The sequence below is a fragment of the Moschus berezovskii genome, chromosome 8 (assembly GCF_049115385.1).
Source record: "Moschus berezovskii isolate FMDL1 chromosome 8, NW_MosBer_1.0, whole genome shotgun sequence".
NCBI lineage: Eukaryota > Metazoa > Chordata > Mammalia > Artiodactyla > Moschidae > Moschus > Moschus berezovskii.
In genome coordinates, this window is record NC_142467.1 from 106,675,769 (window position 1) to 106,691,144 (window position 15,376).

At 56.2% G+C, this 15,376-nt stretch overlaps 1 protein-coding gene across 1 annotated transcript in view; it reads left to right on the top strand.

Annotated features, from left to right (window-relative positions):
- Nucleotides 1–456: 456 nt before the first annotated feature.
- MAP1S (microtubule associated protein 1S) overlaps nucleotides 457–15,376 on the top strand; it is a 34,824-nt gene continuing 19,904 nt past the window's right edge. The window contains exons 1-5 of the mRNA XM_055429867.2: nucleotides 457–613; nucleotides 1,845–1,946; nucleotides 3,323–3,405; nucleotides 4,402–4,542; nucleotides 5,186–7,547. Of these exons, the coding sequence (XP_055285842.2) occupies nucleotides 493–613; nucleotides 1,845–1,946; nucleotides 3,323–3,405; nucleotides 4,402–4,542; nucleotides 5,186–7,547 (2,809 nt within the window). The 5' untranslated portion in view covers nucleotides 457–492. The remainder of the gene's footprint in view (nucleotides 614–1,844; nucleotides 1,947–3,322; nucleotides 3,406–4,401; nucleotides 4,543–5,185; nucleotides 7,548–15,376) is intronic.

Sequence of the window (15,376 nt, forward strand, 5' to 3'; positions counted from 1 at the left end):
CTTTCCTAATCTCTAAACTCTGCACATGCTTTAATTTATGCCTCACATGTCATTATCCCATATCCCACACCTGGCAAACTCCTACACATCCCTCAAAGCCCTCAAAGTTACCCTTTTCTCTGTTTAAGCCCTGACCTAGGGAACCGGGACCATCTGGGACCTGGGACCCACTGAGATGTGATGTGAGTTTCTGGGGCGCAGAGATTCCAATTGGGTACTAGCAGGCACGCAGTCAGAGCTTGCTGGATAAATGAGTGAGAGAATGAATGAATGAAACAGCAGTCATTTGGGAGAGGTGCCCAAGGCCGAGATTCAAGACTCCGCTCACCCTTACGCGCCTGTACCCGCAAGCCCCACTTCCGCAGAGGGCGCGAGGGGGCAGACAACGGGCGAGGAGGGGCTTCCGGGAGGGGTCTTCAGCCCTTCCGGTCCGGCCCCTTTAAGGGGCGGGGCCAGCAGGGCGGGCGCTCGGAGCGTCAGGGCGGCGCGAAGATGGCGGCGGCGGTCGCGGGGTCCGGGGCGGCCGAGCTCCCCAGCTCGGTGCTGCTCGTAGTAGGCGGCGAGTGCGGGTGCCGGGGGCTGCTTGCCTACGTGCTGGAGGAGCTTGAACGAGGTCGGCCCGGTCCGGGAACGCGGTGCCGGGGAGGCGGGAGCGGCCGCGCATCTCGGCCTGAGAGGCGGAGGATGGAGCGGTCGGGGCGGGGGCCGGCCGGGCCGGGGGGCGGGGGTGGCCCGGGCCCCGATCCTCTTACCGTTAGACGCAGGGCGCAAGCTGAGTGGGCGCCCGCGGAGGAAGCAGCGTTCGGGGTCGGGCTCAGGTGCTCCGCCTGGAGCGTGGTGCAGACCGGGGAGGGGACACGGGCCCCGGCTTTGGGGGCCCACGCGACTGGGCAGCATGGACAACGGCTCCGCTTCCCGCCCTCCGGGCGCGCCTCGATTCCCCGGCTCATAGTAGCCTGGGCGTCCTGGAGGGAGGAGCAGGGATGGGGAGGTTGGGCCCGGAGCCCCGGGGGCCACTTTCCGTAGCTGCATGAGGAACTGCTAATTGGGGTGTGGGCGGGTGCGGCCTGCTTAGGGGATTTGGCACCTGAATATGTGAGTCATAGATGCACCTGCAAGATTCACCTGCAAGCACTTGGCACGGTGGGACCGGCGGGCGTGGTGCACCCCACACCGTGCTGCTTGGAAGGCATTCATCCGTCATCCTGCACCTCTCAGATCGTCAGCGCCTGTCCTCCATGGCCAGTAAAATGGGATGGCAGCACACATCTCATGCGTTTGGGGAATGTCACCCCGCAAGGCATCGAGGATAGGGCGGGGACCTCTGGCAGGTTCAGTCCTGCCCTCTCAGGACTAATGGTCTGGTGGGGAGGGGTCTGGGAGATGGATCAAGTTTTAAGCTCAGATGGTTTCAGGACTGTTCAGAGGAAGATCCCAAGGGCTGAGACGACCTGAAGGATGCTCTGGGCAGTGGGAACAGTTCCTGCAAAAGCTTAGAGGTGGAACCTGTGCGTGGCAGGGCTGAGGATCAGTGAAACCGGTGATGGGGGTGGGAGGGTACTGAAGGGGACAAGATGACTGTCTAGGAGGTGGGGACTTTCTTGCTGAGGTCCTAAGTGTTCTTTGTAAAGTGCCCGAGTTTTGGGTTTCTTTGATGGTGGATGCAGTAAGATCCAGAGGCACACTGGATGGTTCTGAATCTCCTGGCGTTCGTCTGCACGGGCAGGTTGGGGGAAGAGGGGGGCTGTGGTGGCCCTCGCCTGCCCTCTGCCAGTTATTGAAATATTCTGGGAGCTGGGGAGCCCAGCTGATTTCCCATCTCCCTTTCCCGCCTACCCCACCAGGCATCCGGTCTTGGGACATTGACCCTGGCGTCTGCAGCCTCGATGAGCAGCTCAAGGTCTTCGTGTCCCGGCACTCAGCCACCTTCTCCAGCATTGTGAAAGGTGAGGCTGCGGAAGGTGACCCTGCATGCCCCAGCTGCTCCCCTTCTGTTCTCTTAGTGGGCGGATGTTTCTGAGTGCCAGCTGTGTGCGTCAGGGATGGCTGTAAACATCAACAGTGATAAGACAGCTGAGATCCACTGAGTCAGAGCAGGGGCAGGCCCTGAGCCAGCACTCACTCCCTCAGTCATCACCAACGCATGAGGTCAGAACTTGAGTTTTTGTTCCCGTGTGACAAATGAGGCTGTGTGGTGTGGGGGACACGGAGACTTCTGAGGAGGGTCTTTTTGGATGAGAAGCAGCTGGTGAGGAGGGTGGAGGGAAACACCCAAGCAAAGGGACAAGACATTTGGAAAGTGAGGGGCTGTGGCGTGTGGGCTGGGCCTGGCAGGGACTGGGTGTGGTTTATGGCTGTGATTCTTGCACAGGGCCTGGCACACAGTAAGTGCTCAGCAGATGGGGAGCTGAGAAAGAAGATCGAGGAGGGGGTTGGGACTCTAGGGCAGCCCTACATGGCCCATGCGCCCTGGGGATTCTGGGGTGACTGGGGTGGGGCCTGGGTGTTGCCTAGCTACCTCCTGCTCAGCTGGCCTGTTGAGTCACCTCCAGGCTGCTTCAGGAGGGGAAGGAAGTGTCCGTCACCTCATTGTCCCAGCGGTTCCTGGTGGCTTCCTGACCCTCACTGTATCGGATTGGGGAGGGGTGGAAATCCCGTTGGTGCTGTGTAACCTTGGTGGCCACTTCCCCTCTCTGTGCCTTAATTTCCCTGCCTGAATGGGGCAATATCCGCACATGATAAGAGCCTGTGATAAGCTGATAAAGGATAACCAGCAGTGGAGGTTCCTCGAAACACATCTGGACTCTCGGGACAGACAAGGGTTCAGATCCCAGAGTCAACCCCACTCCCCTCTCTGTGACCCATGAGGCCTCCCTGCCCTTGGCTCCCTCTTGCTGCCCCTCGCTCTAGCCCCTTCCTGATCCTCTGACACCGAGAGCTCAGTCCTGCCTCAGGGCCTTTGCCCTTTTCCTGATGTGCCCTCCTTGGCCTTCCCTGGGCTCAGGCTTCTTGATTATAAAATGGGGTGGCAATGCTGTCCCCCACAGGGCTGACAGCTGCAGTTGGGTCCTGCCAGCAGTGGAGGCCCTGTCTCTGCTGTCTCCAGCATGGGGCCTGCCAAGGCGGTTTCCTGTTCTTGCCTCATCCTGACCTGCAGTTCTATCTCATGTCTGTTAATCTCCGGATGACCCCCTGGCTGGAGGTCCTGGGAAACTAGAGTCCTGGAGGGGCTCCTGGCCACCTAGGATCACCCAGTGAGGCGGGATTTGACCCTGGTGCGTGTGGCTCAGCCCTAAACTCAAAGGGCCCGGTTCTCCCACAGGCCAGCGGAGCCTGCACCACCGTGGTGACACCCTGGAGACGCTGGTCCTCCTGAATCCATCAGACAAATCCCTGTGTGACGAGGTAGGAAAGGGAAGGCTTCTGGGGGAAATGGGCTGCTGGGACTGGTGCCATCCCCTGGCCCCAGCCTCCGGGGGTCCCTGACTTCATCTGCCTGAAATTCTCTTCCTGACACCCAGCAGCAACAAAGCCTCCCCTGATGACTCCAGCCTCTTAGTCCCTCCTCAGAGCTGCTGATGGGAGTAGGTGGAGTCAGAAAAGGCTGGAGCATGGGAGGATTGAATGGGATAGGGGAGGGCTAGAGTGTGGGAGGGCAGAACCCAAGCAGTGTTTTTGGTCTCATGTGTTCCCTTGGGCTGGGCCCTGCTGGTTGTCTGAACTGACTTCTTAATAATTCTAGCTTGTGGACATCGGCACTCTTCTTTCAGTTTCCCATGAGATAGAGCCCTCTAGAGATCCTTGTACAGGATCAGAAATGCCCTATTTTGCTCCCTGAGGAGGCTCTGGTGGAAACAGTCAGACACAGAGCCCTCTTCCCTATGGCACCTGGGCTGGGCCAGAGGGAAATGTGGGCTTGGGGGCCAGGAAGACCTGGAGGGGGCATTGGAGCTGGACTTCGTAGAATGAACAGGAGTTGGCAGGGAGGATGGGGGCCAGCTCCAACAGGAGGCCCACAGGCTACAATATGGCTTCTAGTTTAGTACTAGCCAGGCCACTTGGGGGACAGATTGTTGTGTTTTGGTCACTAAGTTGTGTCTGACTCTTTGGTGACCCCATGGACTCTAGCCCACCAGGCTCCTCTGTCCGTGGGATTTCCCAGGCAAGAATATTGGAGTGGGTTACCCTGTCCTTCTCCAGGGGATCTTCCTGACCCAGGGATCAAACCCGTGTCTCCTGCATTGGCAGGCATGTTCTTTACCCCTGAGCCACCAGGGAAGCACTGGTAGGACAAGAGTGGGGTGATTATTCATAGATTTGGGGCTGGGGACCACCCCAAAGAGGGGTGCTGGCTGTCTCACCGCATGGAATAGGGCTTTGAACACTCTCCCCCTCCCTCAGCTCAGGAACCTTCTGCTCGACCCTGCCTCTCATAAGCTGCTGGTGCTGGCGGGGCCCTGCCTGGAAGAGACAGGGGAGCTGCTGCTCCAGACCGGGGGCTTCTCACCCCGCCACTTCCTCCAGGTCCTGGGGGACAAAGAGGTGAGCTGCCCCCTCGCCATCCTGCCTCTAAAGCCTGGTTCATCCCCACTGGGCTGAGCCGCCCAGATGACCTACTGTCCCCCTGCCCCGAGCATCATCCCTGCTTCCTCTGTTAGGGTGATGGTGACAACATCTACTGTCAGGCTCAGTCCCACGGCCCACTGCAAGGTGAGGGCCTTTAGACCAGATGTTGCAAAGGCTCCAAGTGGCACCCCAGATTCTAGGTCTCATCTGGGACACAACTGGATGGGGTCCTTTCTGACCCCTAGTCTGAACGGGCAAATGAGCAGGAAACTCTGGGAAACCGTGTTTTCGTACTGTAGTGAGTGATGTGGTGATGGTAAGATAAAGGCCAGTAGACGGAGGTAGGGGTGGGGGTGTGTGTAGAAAGCCTCCCTGGAGGGATGTGTGCTCTAGGGTGTGAGAACAGCAAGTGCAAAGGCCCTGGGGCAGGGAGAGTGAGACAGTGGGGGAGGGCGGGAGGGGAACAGGTGGTGAGACAGGACCATGGACCCTCCTGGGCTATGGGGAGAGCTCGGTTTTGTCCTGAGGGTGACAAGAGCAGGCAAAGGGGCTTAGCTTTCCCAAGGGGCTGGGTGTTGCCTGGCTCTGGGTGACCTCTTAACCATTCCCCCTTGTTCAGATCCGGGATCTCCTGGCCTCCACACCCCCGCCTACAGAGCCGCCCAAGCTCACCATCACCTGCCCTACCTTCGGTGACTGGGCCCGGCTGGCTCCCGAAGTGCCCAGCCTGCAGGGCGTGCTCCAGCTGCAGTTGAACCCTCCGGTGCAGCTGCCGGCTTCCGAGGGCCTGCGCGAGTTCCTGGAGTACGTGGCTGAGTCACTGGAGCCGCCCTCGCCCTTTGATCTGCTCGAGCCTCCCGCCTCCGTGGGCTTCCTCAGGCTAGCCAGGCCCTGCTGCTACATCTTCCCCGGCGGCCTTGGGGACGCTGCCTTCTTTGCCGTCAATGGTTTCACCGTACTAGTCAACGGCGGCTCCAACCCCAAGTCAAGCTTCTGGAAGCTGGTGCGTCACCTGGACCGGGTGGATGCTGTGCTGGTGACCCACGCAGGTGCCGACAGCCTCCCGGGTCTCAACAGTCTGCTGCGGCGCAAGCTGGCAGAGCGCGACGAGGCGGCTGCCGGCGGGGGTTCCGGGGACGACCGGCTCCGCCGGCTGATCTCCCCCAACCTGGGCGTCGTGTTTCTCAACGCCCGCGCGGCTGCCTCGCGGCTGGTGCGTGGCGAGGATGAGGCCGAACTGGCCCTGAGCCTCCTGAGCCGACTGGGCATCACCCCTATGCCCCTGAACCGAGGGCCGCTGCCTGCCGAGCCCACCGTGCTCTTCCAGAAGATGGGCGTGGGCCGGCTGGACATGTATGTGTTGCACCCGCCCTCAGCCACCACCACCGACCACACCCTGGCCTCCGTGTGCGCCCTACTGGTGTGGCACCCCGCGGGCCCCTCCGAGAAGGTGGTGCGTGTGCTGTTCCCCGGCTGCACGCCCCCCGCCCGCCTCCTGGATGGCCTGGTCCGCCTGCAGCACCTGGGGTTCCTGCGGGAGCCGGTGGTGACGCCCCAGGACCTGGCGGGGCCACGGCGAGCTGAGAGCAAGGAGAGCGTGGCCTCCCGGGACAGCTTGAGGAGAGAGGGCCGCACAACGGTGCCCTCCAGGCCCACCCAGGAGCGCCCTGGGGTGGCCCGGAAGGACTCTCCACGGACTGAGGCCCCTCGCAGGGCTGAGAAAGAAGCCAGGCCCTCCCGGGAGGTGAAGAAGGACCCCAGACCCAGTGCCCTTCGCACCCAACCCCGGGAGGTGCGCCGGGCAGCCTCTGCCGCAGTGAGCGGCAAGAACGTGGGTGCCCAGGTGGCTCCCAAGCCCCGCAGAGCACCCAACACACCCCGCCCAGGGGTCCCACCAGCTGAGAATGGGCCCTGCAGCCCCCCCAGCTTCCGGAGCGGAGAGGCCAGCCCTCCAACAGAGGCCTGTGGCTCCCCGGCCCCCCAGCTCGTGGCCACGCCCAGCCAAGAGAGCAGCCTGGATCTGGGGCTCAGCCCGGCGGGGGAGGAAGGCGGCAGCTTAGAGGAGAAGACCCTGGAGCTGCTGTTGGCCGCCAGCACCCCCCAGTCGTGCACGCCCTCGCCCGCCGGGGCGCAGCAGGGCCCAACAGAGAGCAGCGGGCCGCTGTCGCTGAGCCCCCTGCGGGGTGGGGAGCCTGGGCCGGATGCGTCCCCCACGGTGACCACGCCCTCGCTGCCCGCGGAGGTGGGCTCCCCGCACTCCACGGAGGTGGACGAGTCCCTGTCGGTCTCCTTTGAGCAGGTGCTTCCGCCGCCCGCTGCCGGCGCGAGTGAGGCTGCGCTCAGCCTCCCGCTCTGCGGCCCTCGGGTGCGGCGCTCGGCCTCCCCGCACGACGTGGACCTGTGCCTGGTGTCGCCCTGTGAGTTCGAGCACCGCAAGGCCGTGCCCATGGCGCCGGCCCCCGTGTCCCCCGGCAGCTCCAATGACAGCAGCGCCCGGTCGCAGGAGCGGGCGGGCGCCCCGGGAGGCGCCGAGGAGACACCGCCCACATCCGTCAGCGAGTCCCTGCCTACCCTATCTGACTCGGACCCCCTGCCGGCTGCCCCCGCCACTGCCGACTCAGACGAGGACACTGAGGGCTTCGGGGTCCCCCGCCGTGACCCGCTGCCTGACCCCCTCAAGATCCCCCCACCGCTGCCCACCCCACCTAGTATCTGCATGGTGGACCCGGAGATGCTGCCTCCCGAGCAGGCCCGACTGAAAGAAGGCGGCGGCCGTACCCGGAAGCCCCTTACCCGCCCCAGCTCTGGCACTACTCCCCCCAAAGCCGCTCCAGTGACTGCTGCCAAAACCAAGGGGCTGGCCAGTGGGGACAGGCCCAGTCGGCCACTCAGTGCCCGCAGCGAGCCCAGTGATAAAGGAACTCGGGCACCCCTGTCCAGAAAGCCTTCGGTCCCCAAGACAGCCACTCGAGGTCCATCCGGTAAGTACCTGTGGGCTGGAATCCTGCAGTGGGGTTCCTATGTGCAGTGTGGTCTTAGCCACACCCACCACCCGCTCTGGGGCTGTTTCTCCTATAAAATGGAAGCTCTGCCCTGACTGTCTTAAGCACTTGCGGTTCTGAGGCGCTTGGGCAGTATGGTCAGTGGTAGCATCCCAGTGAGCACATCTGTGGTGGTGGTGTTTCCTTAGCCACTTGAAGCAGAAAGAAACCAGTGAAATTAATTTTAATGATACATTTTTATGAAACCCCTTTGTATCCAGGGTCCCAAAACCACCTCCAGATTTGATGATTGGGTAGTATGTGGTCATACTTATAACTGTATCACAACAGGAGGATACAGAGGATGAGCAGCAAAGGGACGAGGCGTGGGGAAGTCTGGGAAACCAGGCATAAGCTTCTGGAACCTTTGTTGTTCAGTTGCTAAGCTGTGTCCGACTCTGCGACCTTACGAACTGCAGCACGCCAGGCTTCTCTGTCCTTCACTATCTCCTGGAATTTGCTCAGACTCAAGTCCCTTTTGTCGGTGATGCCATCCAGCCATCACCCTCTGTCGCCCTCTTCTCAGTCTTTCCCAGCATCAAGGTCTTTTCTAATGAGTAGGCTCTGCATGTCTGGTAGCCAAAGTATTGGAGCTTTAGTTTCAGCATCAGTCCTTCCAATGAATACTGAGGACTGATTTCCTTTAGGATTGACTGGTTTGATCTCCTTATTGTCCAAGTACTCTCAAGAGTCTTCTCCAGCACACAGTTCGAACCCTAGTGGAATTGCACATCACATGTTCGAGTCCCTGATTTCCGAGCTGTGACGACACGTGTGACATGCCGCCATCCAGGGCAGCTCCTTAGAGACTCAGGGCCCAGGGTTTCCATTGGCGCTGGGCGTGCGGGCACCTGATGCCTCACATAGACACTGGAAAGGCTTCCTGGGTCCAAATCTTGGACACCAGCTGGGGGGCCCAACATTCCCCTGCGTGTTGACACCATCTACTGGAGAGAGAACCCCATTCCACAGGCAAAAGGCTCAGTCCCACGAGCACCCTTCACTCCAGGTGCCAGTCCCAGTGCAGACTGTTACCTGTGCTTCTCACTGGCTGCAAATCAGAGGGTCCCATGACCACTTCCTTCCATTTGTTAATACGCCAGAGCAGCTGACAGAACTTACTCATGTACTTACTCGATGACCATTTTATTATAAAAGGCTCCTAAAGAATACAGATCAACAAGCAGATGAAGAGATACCTAGGGCGACTTACTGCACAAGGGATTTTCTGTTCTCACAAGCCTTGGGGCCGTGTGTGGTAGCACAAAATGTTCTGGTTCCCTGAGGTGGGAAGCTCAGGAAAAGGGCTAGAAAGCTTGAGGCTTTTATGGAGGCTTTATTACATAGTACCGATTGACTAAATCATCAGCCAATGGCAGTTGGTTCAGCCTCAGGCCACTCCCCTCAAAAATCAGGGGCAGGACTGAAAGTTCTGACACTCTAATCACATGATTGGTTCTCCTGACAACCAGCCTCCACCCTGGGCTGGGATCCAAAGTCACTTTCCTTAGCCAAACTCAGTTGTGATGGAAGAGAGCTTCTAAGGAATAACAAGACACCCATTTTACCTCTCTGGCCCTAAAATATTTTTTGGAACTGAAGACCAGAGAGCAAATACAGCAAAAGATGCCTCCATTGCCCTTATTGATCAGAAAATTCCAAGAGTTTGAGAACTGTGAGTCAGGAATTGTGGATAAAGACCAAGTGTATCTGAGCAAGCTCTGGGAGTTGGTGATTGACAGAGAAGCCTGGCGTGCTGCAGTCCACGGGGTCACAGAGTCAGACACGACTGAGCAACTGAACTGATCTGAGAATGACCAAATATACTTATTTCTCATAAATCACAATATTGCAGTCTACCCCCTGGTGGAACGGATCCCTTATGGCAAATGACACCCTGTTTTTGTGGATGAAAAATGATTAATCAAAAGTAGTGGAAAACCGTGGGTCCCTATTACAGACTTATATTTGGGATCACATTTATAGAACAGATACAACAATAGTACCGACACAAATAGGCCCGACATTTGGAGAAATCGGTGTGGGATAAGGATTGAGTTAAGGAAACGTCATTGCTGCTTGTACCTTACAGTCAATTTGTACAGAACTATTTGGCACAGAAATCAGCTGGTGATTAGATCCTGTTCCTCCTCAGTCCAGTCATTTTCCACAACTGTTAAATCCTTAGGACACTTAACTCAGGCCCTCAATACATTTGATCATCAAAATGCAGTGTGGTGGCTCAGCGGTAAAGAATCTGCCTGCAGTGCAGGAGACGCAGGAGGTAAGGGTTCTATCCCTGCTTTGAGACGATCCCCTGGAGGAGGAAATGGCAACCTGTTCCAGTATATTCTTGCCTGGAGAAGCCCATAGACAGAGGAACCTGGGGGTCTACAGTCTGTCTGTCCATAGAGTTAAAAAGAGTCAGACACAACTGAGTGAGCACACGCACATGCAGGGTTACCATCAACTCCTTTACATGAGGTAGTTGAATCTTTCCAGTGCCAGGGTTATACCATGTCAAAATACGGCAGGGTACAATTCCATTTCATTACAGAGCAAATGAGTAAGAACTATGGACGTATTCACTTTGCCTTCCCAATAACATCTGCCTTTGCCCATGTTCCAAATGTTATTAAGGGTAGAGGTTGTAACGGTTGACGGTGATTCAGTTAGCTCCGAGTTGCAAGGTAACCAGGGACAAACTCACAAGCTTGTACTGAGTCTGTGTTTTGCAGCAGGGCCCACCTCTCCTGTAAGGAGAACATAAATGGCATTTAGGTTATTCTTGTCCCTACTGGCTGTGCTGCGGGGTATATTTTATTTCTAGCTTTCTGGAGGCGAGAGCAGTCTGGGTGCCTCTGGGTAAATCGTTAATGCCTCTAGAGAACTTCCCTAAGCTTGAAGAGCCATAGCACTGCCATAGGTGTGTGTGCCCCAAGTCTCAGTAGCTAGAACAGAGGGCCACTTGCCCCCGGCCGCTTCAGCCTGTGTTCCTATTAAAACAGTCAAGAGGCCTTGGGCTTGTTAGGTTAGGCCCCTTACCGGCACTGGGTTCTAGCGTATCCAGCATTACTGGCTGAATCTGCCTGGCCCTCTTTGCTACTGCCTCCTTCTCTTTCCCTGGTCCAGGAAGATCCCCTGGAGTAGGAAACAGCAACCTGCTTCAGTAGTCTTGCCTGGAAAATCCCATGGACAGAGGAGCCTGGCGGACTGCAGTCCATGGGATCACAGAGCGTTGCACACAACTGAGCAAGCACACAGACACGCATACACTCTCTCTCTCTTTTTCCAGGCTGGCTCCCATCCTTCGCCTTCCACCTGGTAGAGAACTCCCCCTGTTCTGCCTATTCTAGTTCATCTTTTTCCTCTGAATGCTGCTCCTCGTTCAAAGCAAATTCCACTTGTCCTCAGATCCCCATTAGCACCTGTTCACCCTCAGACTCTTTCTGGCTTGTGGGCCAGCATTACTGAATCCACTAGGGACATTGATGCCACAGCATACTAGTGGCCTGGGTGCACTCAGGATGCGTGTTTTGCACCCCAAAGTTTTGGATCCCCCAGACTAGAGTTAGATGCATGGTAAGCACACCTCGATGTAGTTTAGTTGGAGCATGCCACGAGATTTCGCACAGCCTGTCTCTGGTGGGGTTGTTCCCCCAAGGAACCTGAGCCACCAAGTGATGCCCTCTGCTTTAATCCCATCAGTTCAGTCGCTCAGTCGTGTCCGACTCTCCGTGACCCCATGAATCACAGCACGCCAGGCCTCCCTGTCCATCACCAATCCTGGAGTTCACTCAGACTCATGTCCACAGAGTCGGTGATGCCATCCAGCCATCTCATTGCAGGGACCCACTATTTTCCCCGCTTTTTGATGAATAGTTTTCTGTCTGCAAAAACAGGATGCCATGTGGTTGTACATGGCACACCTCAGGCGTGTGTGCGTGCTACGTCGCTTCAGTCATATCCAACTCCGCGACCCCGTGAACTGTAGCCTACCAGGCTCCTCTGTCCATGGCATTCTCCAGGCAAGAGTACTGGAGTGGGGTGCCATGCCCTCCTCCAGGGGGTCTTCCCAACTCGGGGATCTAACCCACATCTCTTTCATCTGCTGCATTAGCAGTCAAGTTCTTTACCACTGGTGTCACCTGTGGAAGCCCCATGTTGGGCATGTTGCCATTATATGACCATCATAACCAGGATGTTTCTAAGCAACTGATGATCAAGTTTTGTAGTTACACAGTGATTACATAGACCAGTCTGCTGGGAGCTATACACCACACGGTTTGCAGTCCCAGAGGAAATGGTTCCGAAACGTTGTCCTCTGTGTAGTAGATGTAGCCTAAAAAATGGGATTTAGAGACATAGGCATATCGCTTGAATTCCGTTTAGTCATGAACAGTTTTCCTGTTCATTAATATTTCTTAGGACAGAATGTCTCCCGGAGTGACACCATTCAGGTTTGCAGGCTGCTGCTCCATCTTGTCAGGTCCCTGAATCAGGCCTGGTCTCAGCAAACTAGCTTCAGCCTGCCAGGCATCTGGCATGCTTCTGCTAAGAGATCATATTACTCTGCTCTAAGCCTCTGGCCAGGTATTAATAAAATGTTGGGTTTCCCTCATTGCATAAGCCACTTATTCATCCCTTTACCCTCAGAGGTTATTTCTCCTTTCTCCTTTCCATGTGTCATCTCTCTTTGCTCACGCTTCTGCACCCTTGGAAGGGACATTAGTTTGGCCACTACACTGGTCCATCTTGCTGTCAGGAGGCTAGGCTGGCTAACCCAAACCTCCTCCCTGACCCCTCCCCCCCCAGGGTTGCACACGTACAGAACCGTGGGCTTCCACAACCTCTAGACAGCACAACAGCATTCACTGTCAGCCCCAACGTTGCTAGAGGCGATGAGGGCACATTCCACCCCATTGGGCCCTTGGGAATTCTGACAAAGATTTAAAGGTGTAGTTACAGTTTCCTGTATAGGAGTTGGCTGTGCCGCTGGCACCCACACAGTTGCATTCCTGGTTCTGGGACCACTGCATCAAGTAGCTGGAGGCGAGGGGGTGGGGGTTGCTATGGTGTGGAGAAGATGTACCAGCATCCATGTCTGCTTCCCCATACCCTCCAGAAAAGTGGAGGAAGCTGTTCAGTGGGGACCCTCCCTTAGCCCCCGCGTGTTGAGTGTGAGCACACACTCAGGAAGACGAGTAAGCCAGCCTCTCATGCATGCCTTTATCATCTGCCCTGATTTTAGATGGCAAATGTTCCAGCCACTCAGTCAAATTTTCTATTAAGCCATTACTCAGAGGATGATACGCAGCACCTCTGATGTGAAATCTCCTGCCCCACTGTTGGACAATATGGGCTGAAAAAGTGCATCCCTTTGTCTGAAGAAATGTAACCCGGTGGCTCAAACTGCTGCAGTATTTTCTGTTCCAATCCTTCAGTAGTATTTTGAGCATTTGCATCGGACCTTCAGGTATGCAAACCTAGAGGGTCTGTTCCTGTCGGGACTCATTTATAGCCCCCAGGGTTACTGGCCTTGGTCCACTGTACCCACTTGCCAGCTCCATCTCCCGGGGCATTTCCCCCAGAGCCATCTGCAGTTTTTGTTGACAGTGTTCTCTCCTGCATTTTTGTGCCTCACAGGGCGCCTGAGGACTAGATCTAGCTCTCGATTTGGCTCCCTCCTCCTCATTGGTGAGAATCTGCCTACAACAAGGGGGACCTGAGTTTGATCCCTGGGTCAGGAAGACCCCCTGGAGAAAGGAACAGCAACCCACTCCAGTATTCTTGCCTGGAGAATCCCATGGATAGAGGAGCCTGGCAGGCTACAGTTCTTGGGTTGCAAAGAGTCGGACACAGTTGAACAACTAACACTTGCACTACTGAATTGCTGCAGCCCACCTCCCCGTGCTGGCTCATTCTTGGACCCCCGAAACATTTCCTTTGTGGTTCAGTGACCTTCCAGATCTAGAAGGGGTTCTTCTGTTGGACGTTGACACGTCCTACTGGACCACGTCCTTTAAATTCCTAGAGTGCTTTCCATAGGGCTGTGCCCCTTGCAGACATCCCTTTCATAGCCCGGGTTTCCATAGCCCATCTACCTGACCACACCGCCAGGAGTCAGTAAAAACACGAAGGGGCTTTTCAGTTCAGTTCAGTTCAGTCGCTCAGTCGTGTCCAACTCTTTGCAACCCCATGAATCACAGCACGCGAGGCCTCCCTGTCCATCACCAACTCCCGGAGTTCACTCAAACTCATGTCCATCGAGTTGGTGATGCCATCCAGCCATCTCATTCTCTGTCTTCCCCGTCTCCTCCCACTCCCAATCCCTCCTAGCATCAGACTCTTTTCCAGTGAGTCAACTCGTCGCATGAAGGGGCTTTTACCATTGCTCAATTCTTCCACCACCGCTAGGAAAACAGCATGCACTTCAGCCCACTGAGCCGATTTGTTCTTGCTACCTTCAATCACAGTCTCGCTGTCTCCTGGTCTTAATGCAGTCACTTGCCAAACAGGGTATTATCCATTCATCTTAAAACTGCCGTCCGTAAAGCGGGCACTCTCTGTGACTCATTTGAGAGACGTCCGCGGGGCTTGTCCTCATGCCAGTCAGCTCCAGCAGCAGCTCAGTTGGCTCCAAAGTTGGTCCTGGAGGGAAAGAGGCCATGTGCTCAGGATACAGTGGGTGTCTCCCTGCTTCCCCTGGCTGCCAGCAGCCCTCTGAACCACTTGCGTTTTATGATGGAGCTCTTAGGACTTTCCTGGTGGTCCAGTGGTCAGGACTTCACAGTTCTACTGCCAGGGACCCGGGTTTGCTCCCTGGTCAAGAAACTTAAGATCCTGCAGGCTGTGCGGTGTGGCAAAAAAAAGAAAAAAAACTATTACGGAACTCTCCTGGGCACTGCCTTCCTCATTAGTGTTTCTCTGACATCACCCAGGACATTATGGGCACCTCGGGTTTCATGATTGTTTTATGTCTGTCAATCATCAAGGCTATCTCAGTGAACGCCCAATCACAGGCTACTAATTATCTCTCAGGTACCTTGTTCAGACGGCAGCATCTTGGAATTTTGTGGTCCAAAATCCCAACGGTCGTTGCTAGAAGGCACTCGTGGACTTTTGCCAGAAGCTGCAGTCTTCAGAGTATGGTGGCAGACACTCCCCAAATCATATCTGAGTTGGGGGGTCAGCAGGGCCCAAGGGCTAAGTTGAGAGAGCTGCCGCCATTTGTAATTCAGACATGACCTGTTCTTGTTTGGGTCCCCAGTTCAGATAGAGCTGTCTTTCGGGTGGTCTTACAGATGAGAGCTGCTGCTGCTAAGTCACTTCAGTCGTGTCCGACTCTGTGCGACCCCATAGACGGCAGCCCACCAGGCTCTGCCATCCCTGGGATTCTCCAGGCAAGAACATTGGAGTGGGTTGCCATTGAGAGCTAGCACGGTTCCCAAATGAAAACCCAAAGCAACCAGCCAAATGCTGGGATTCTTGTTCAGTCCTGGGGACGGTAGTGACAGCAGTTTATTCTAGTCTTTGGGGGACTATCCCAGGCAGCTCCTGCCCAGGTTTCTCCCTGAAAATTTGACTGTTTGGGCCGGCCTGGGGACTGGTGCTGGGTTTATTAACACACCCTGGTTGGTTAGTGGACATGAGTTTGAGCAAACTCTAAAGGACAGGGAAGCCTGGTGTGCTGCAGTCCATGGGGTCGCAAAGAGTCAGACACGACTGAGTGACTGAACAAGTTGGTCGTGTGTGTCCCATTGCATTCA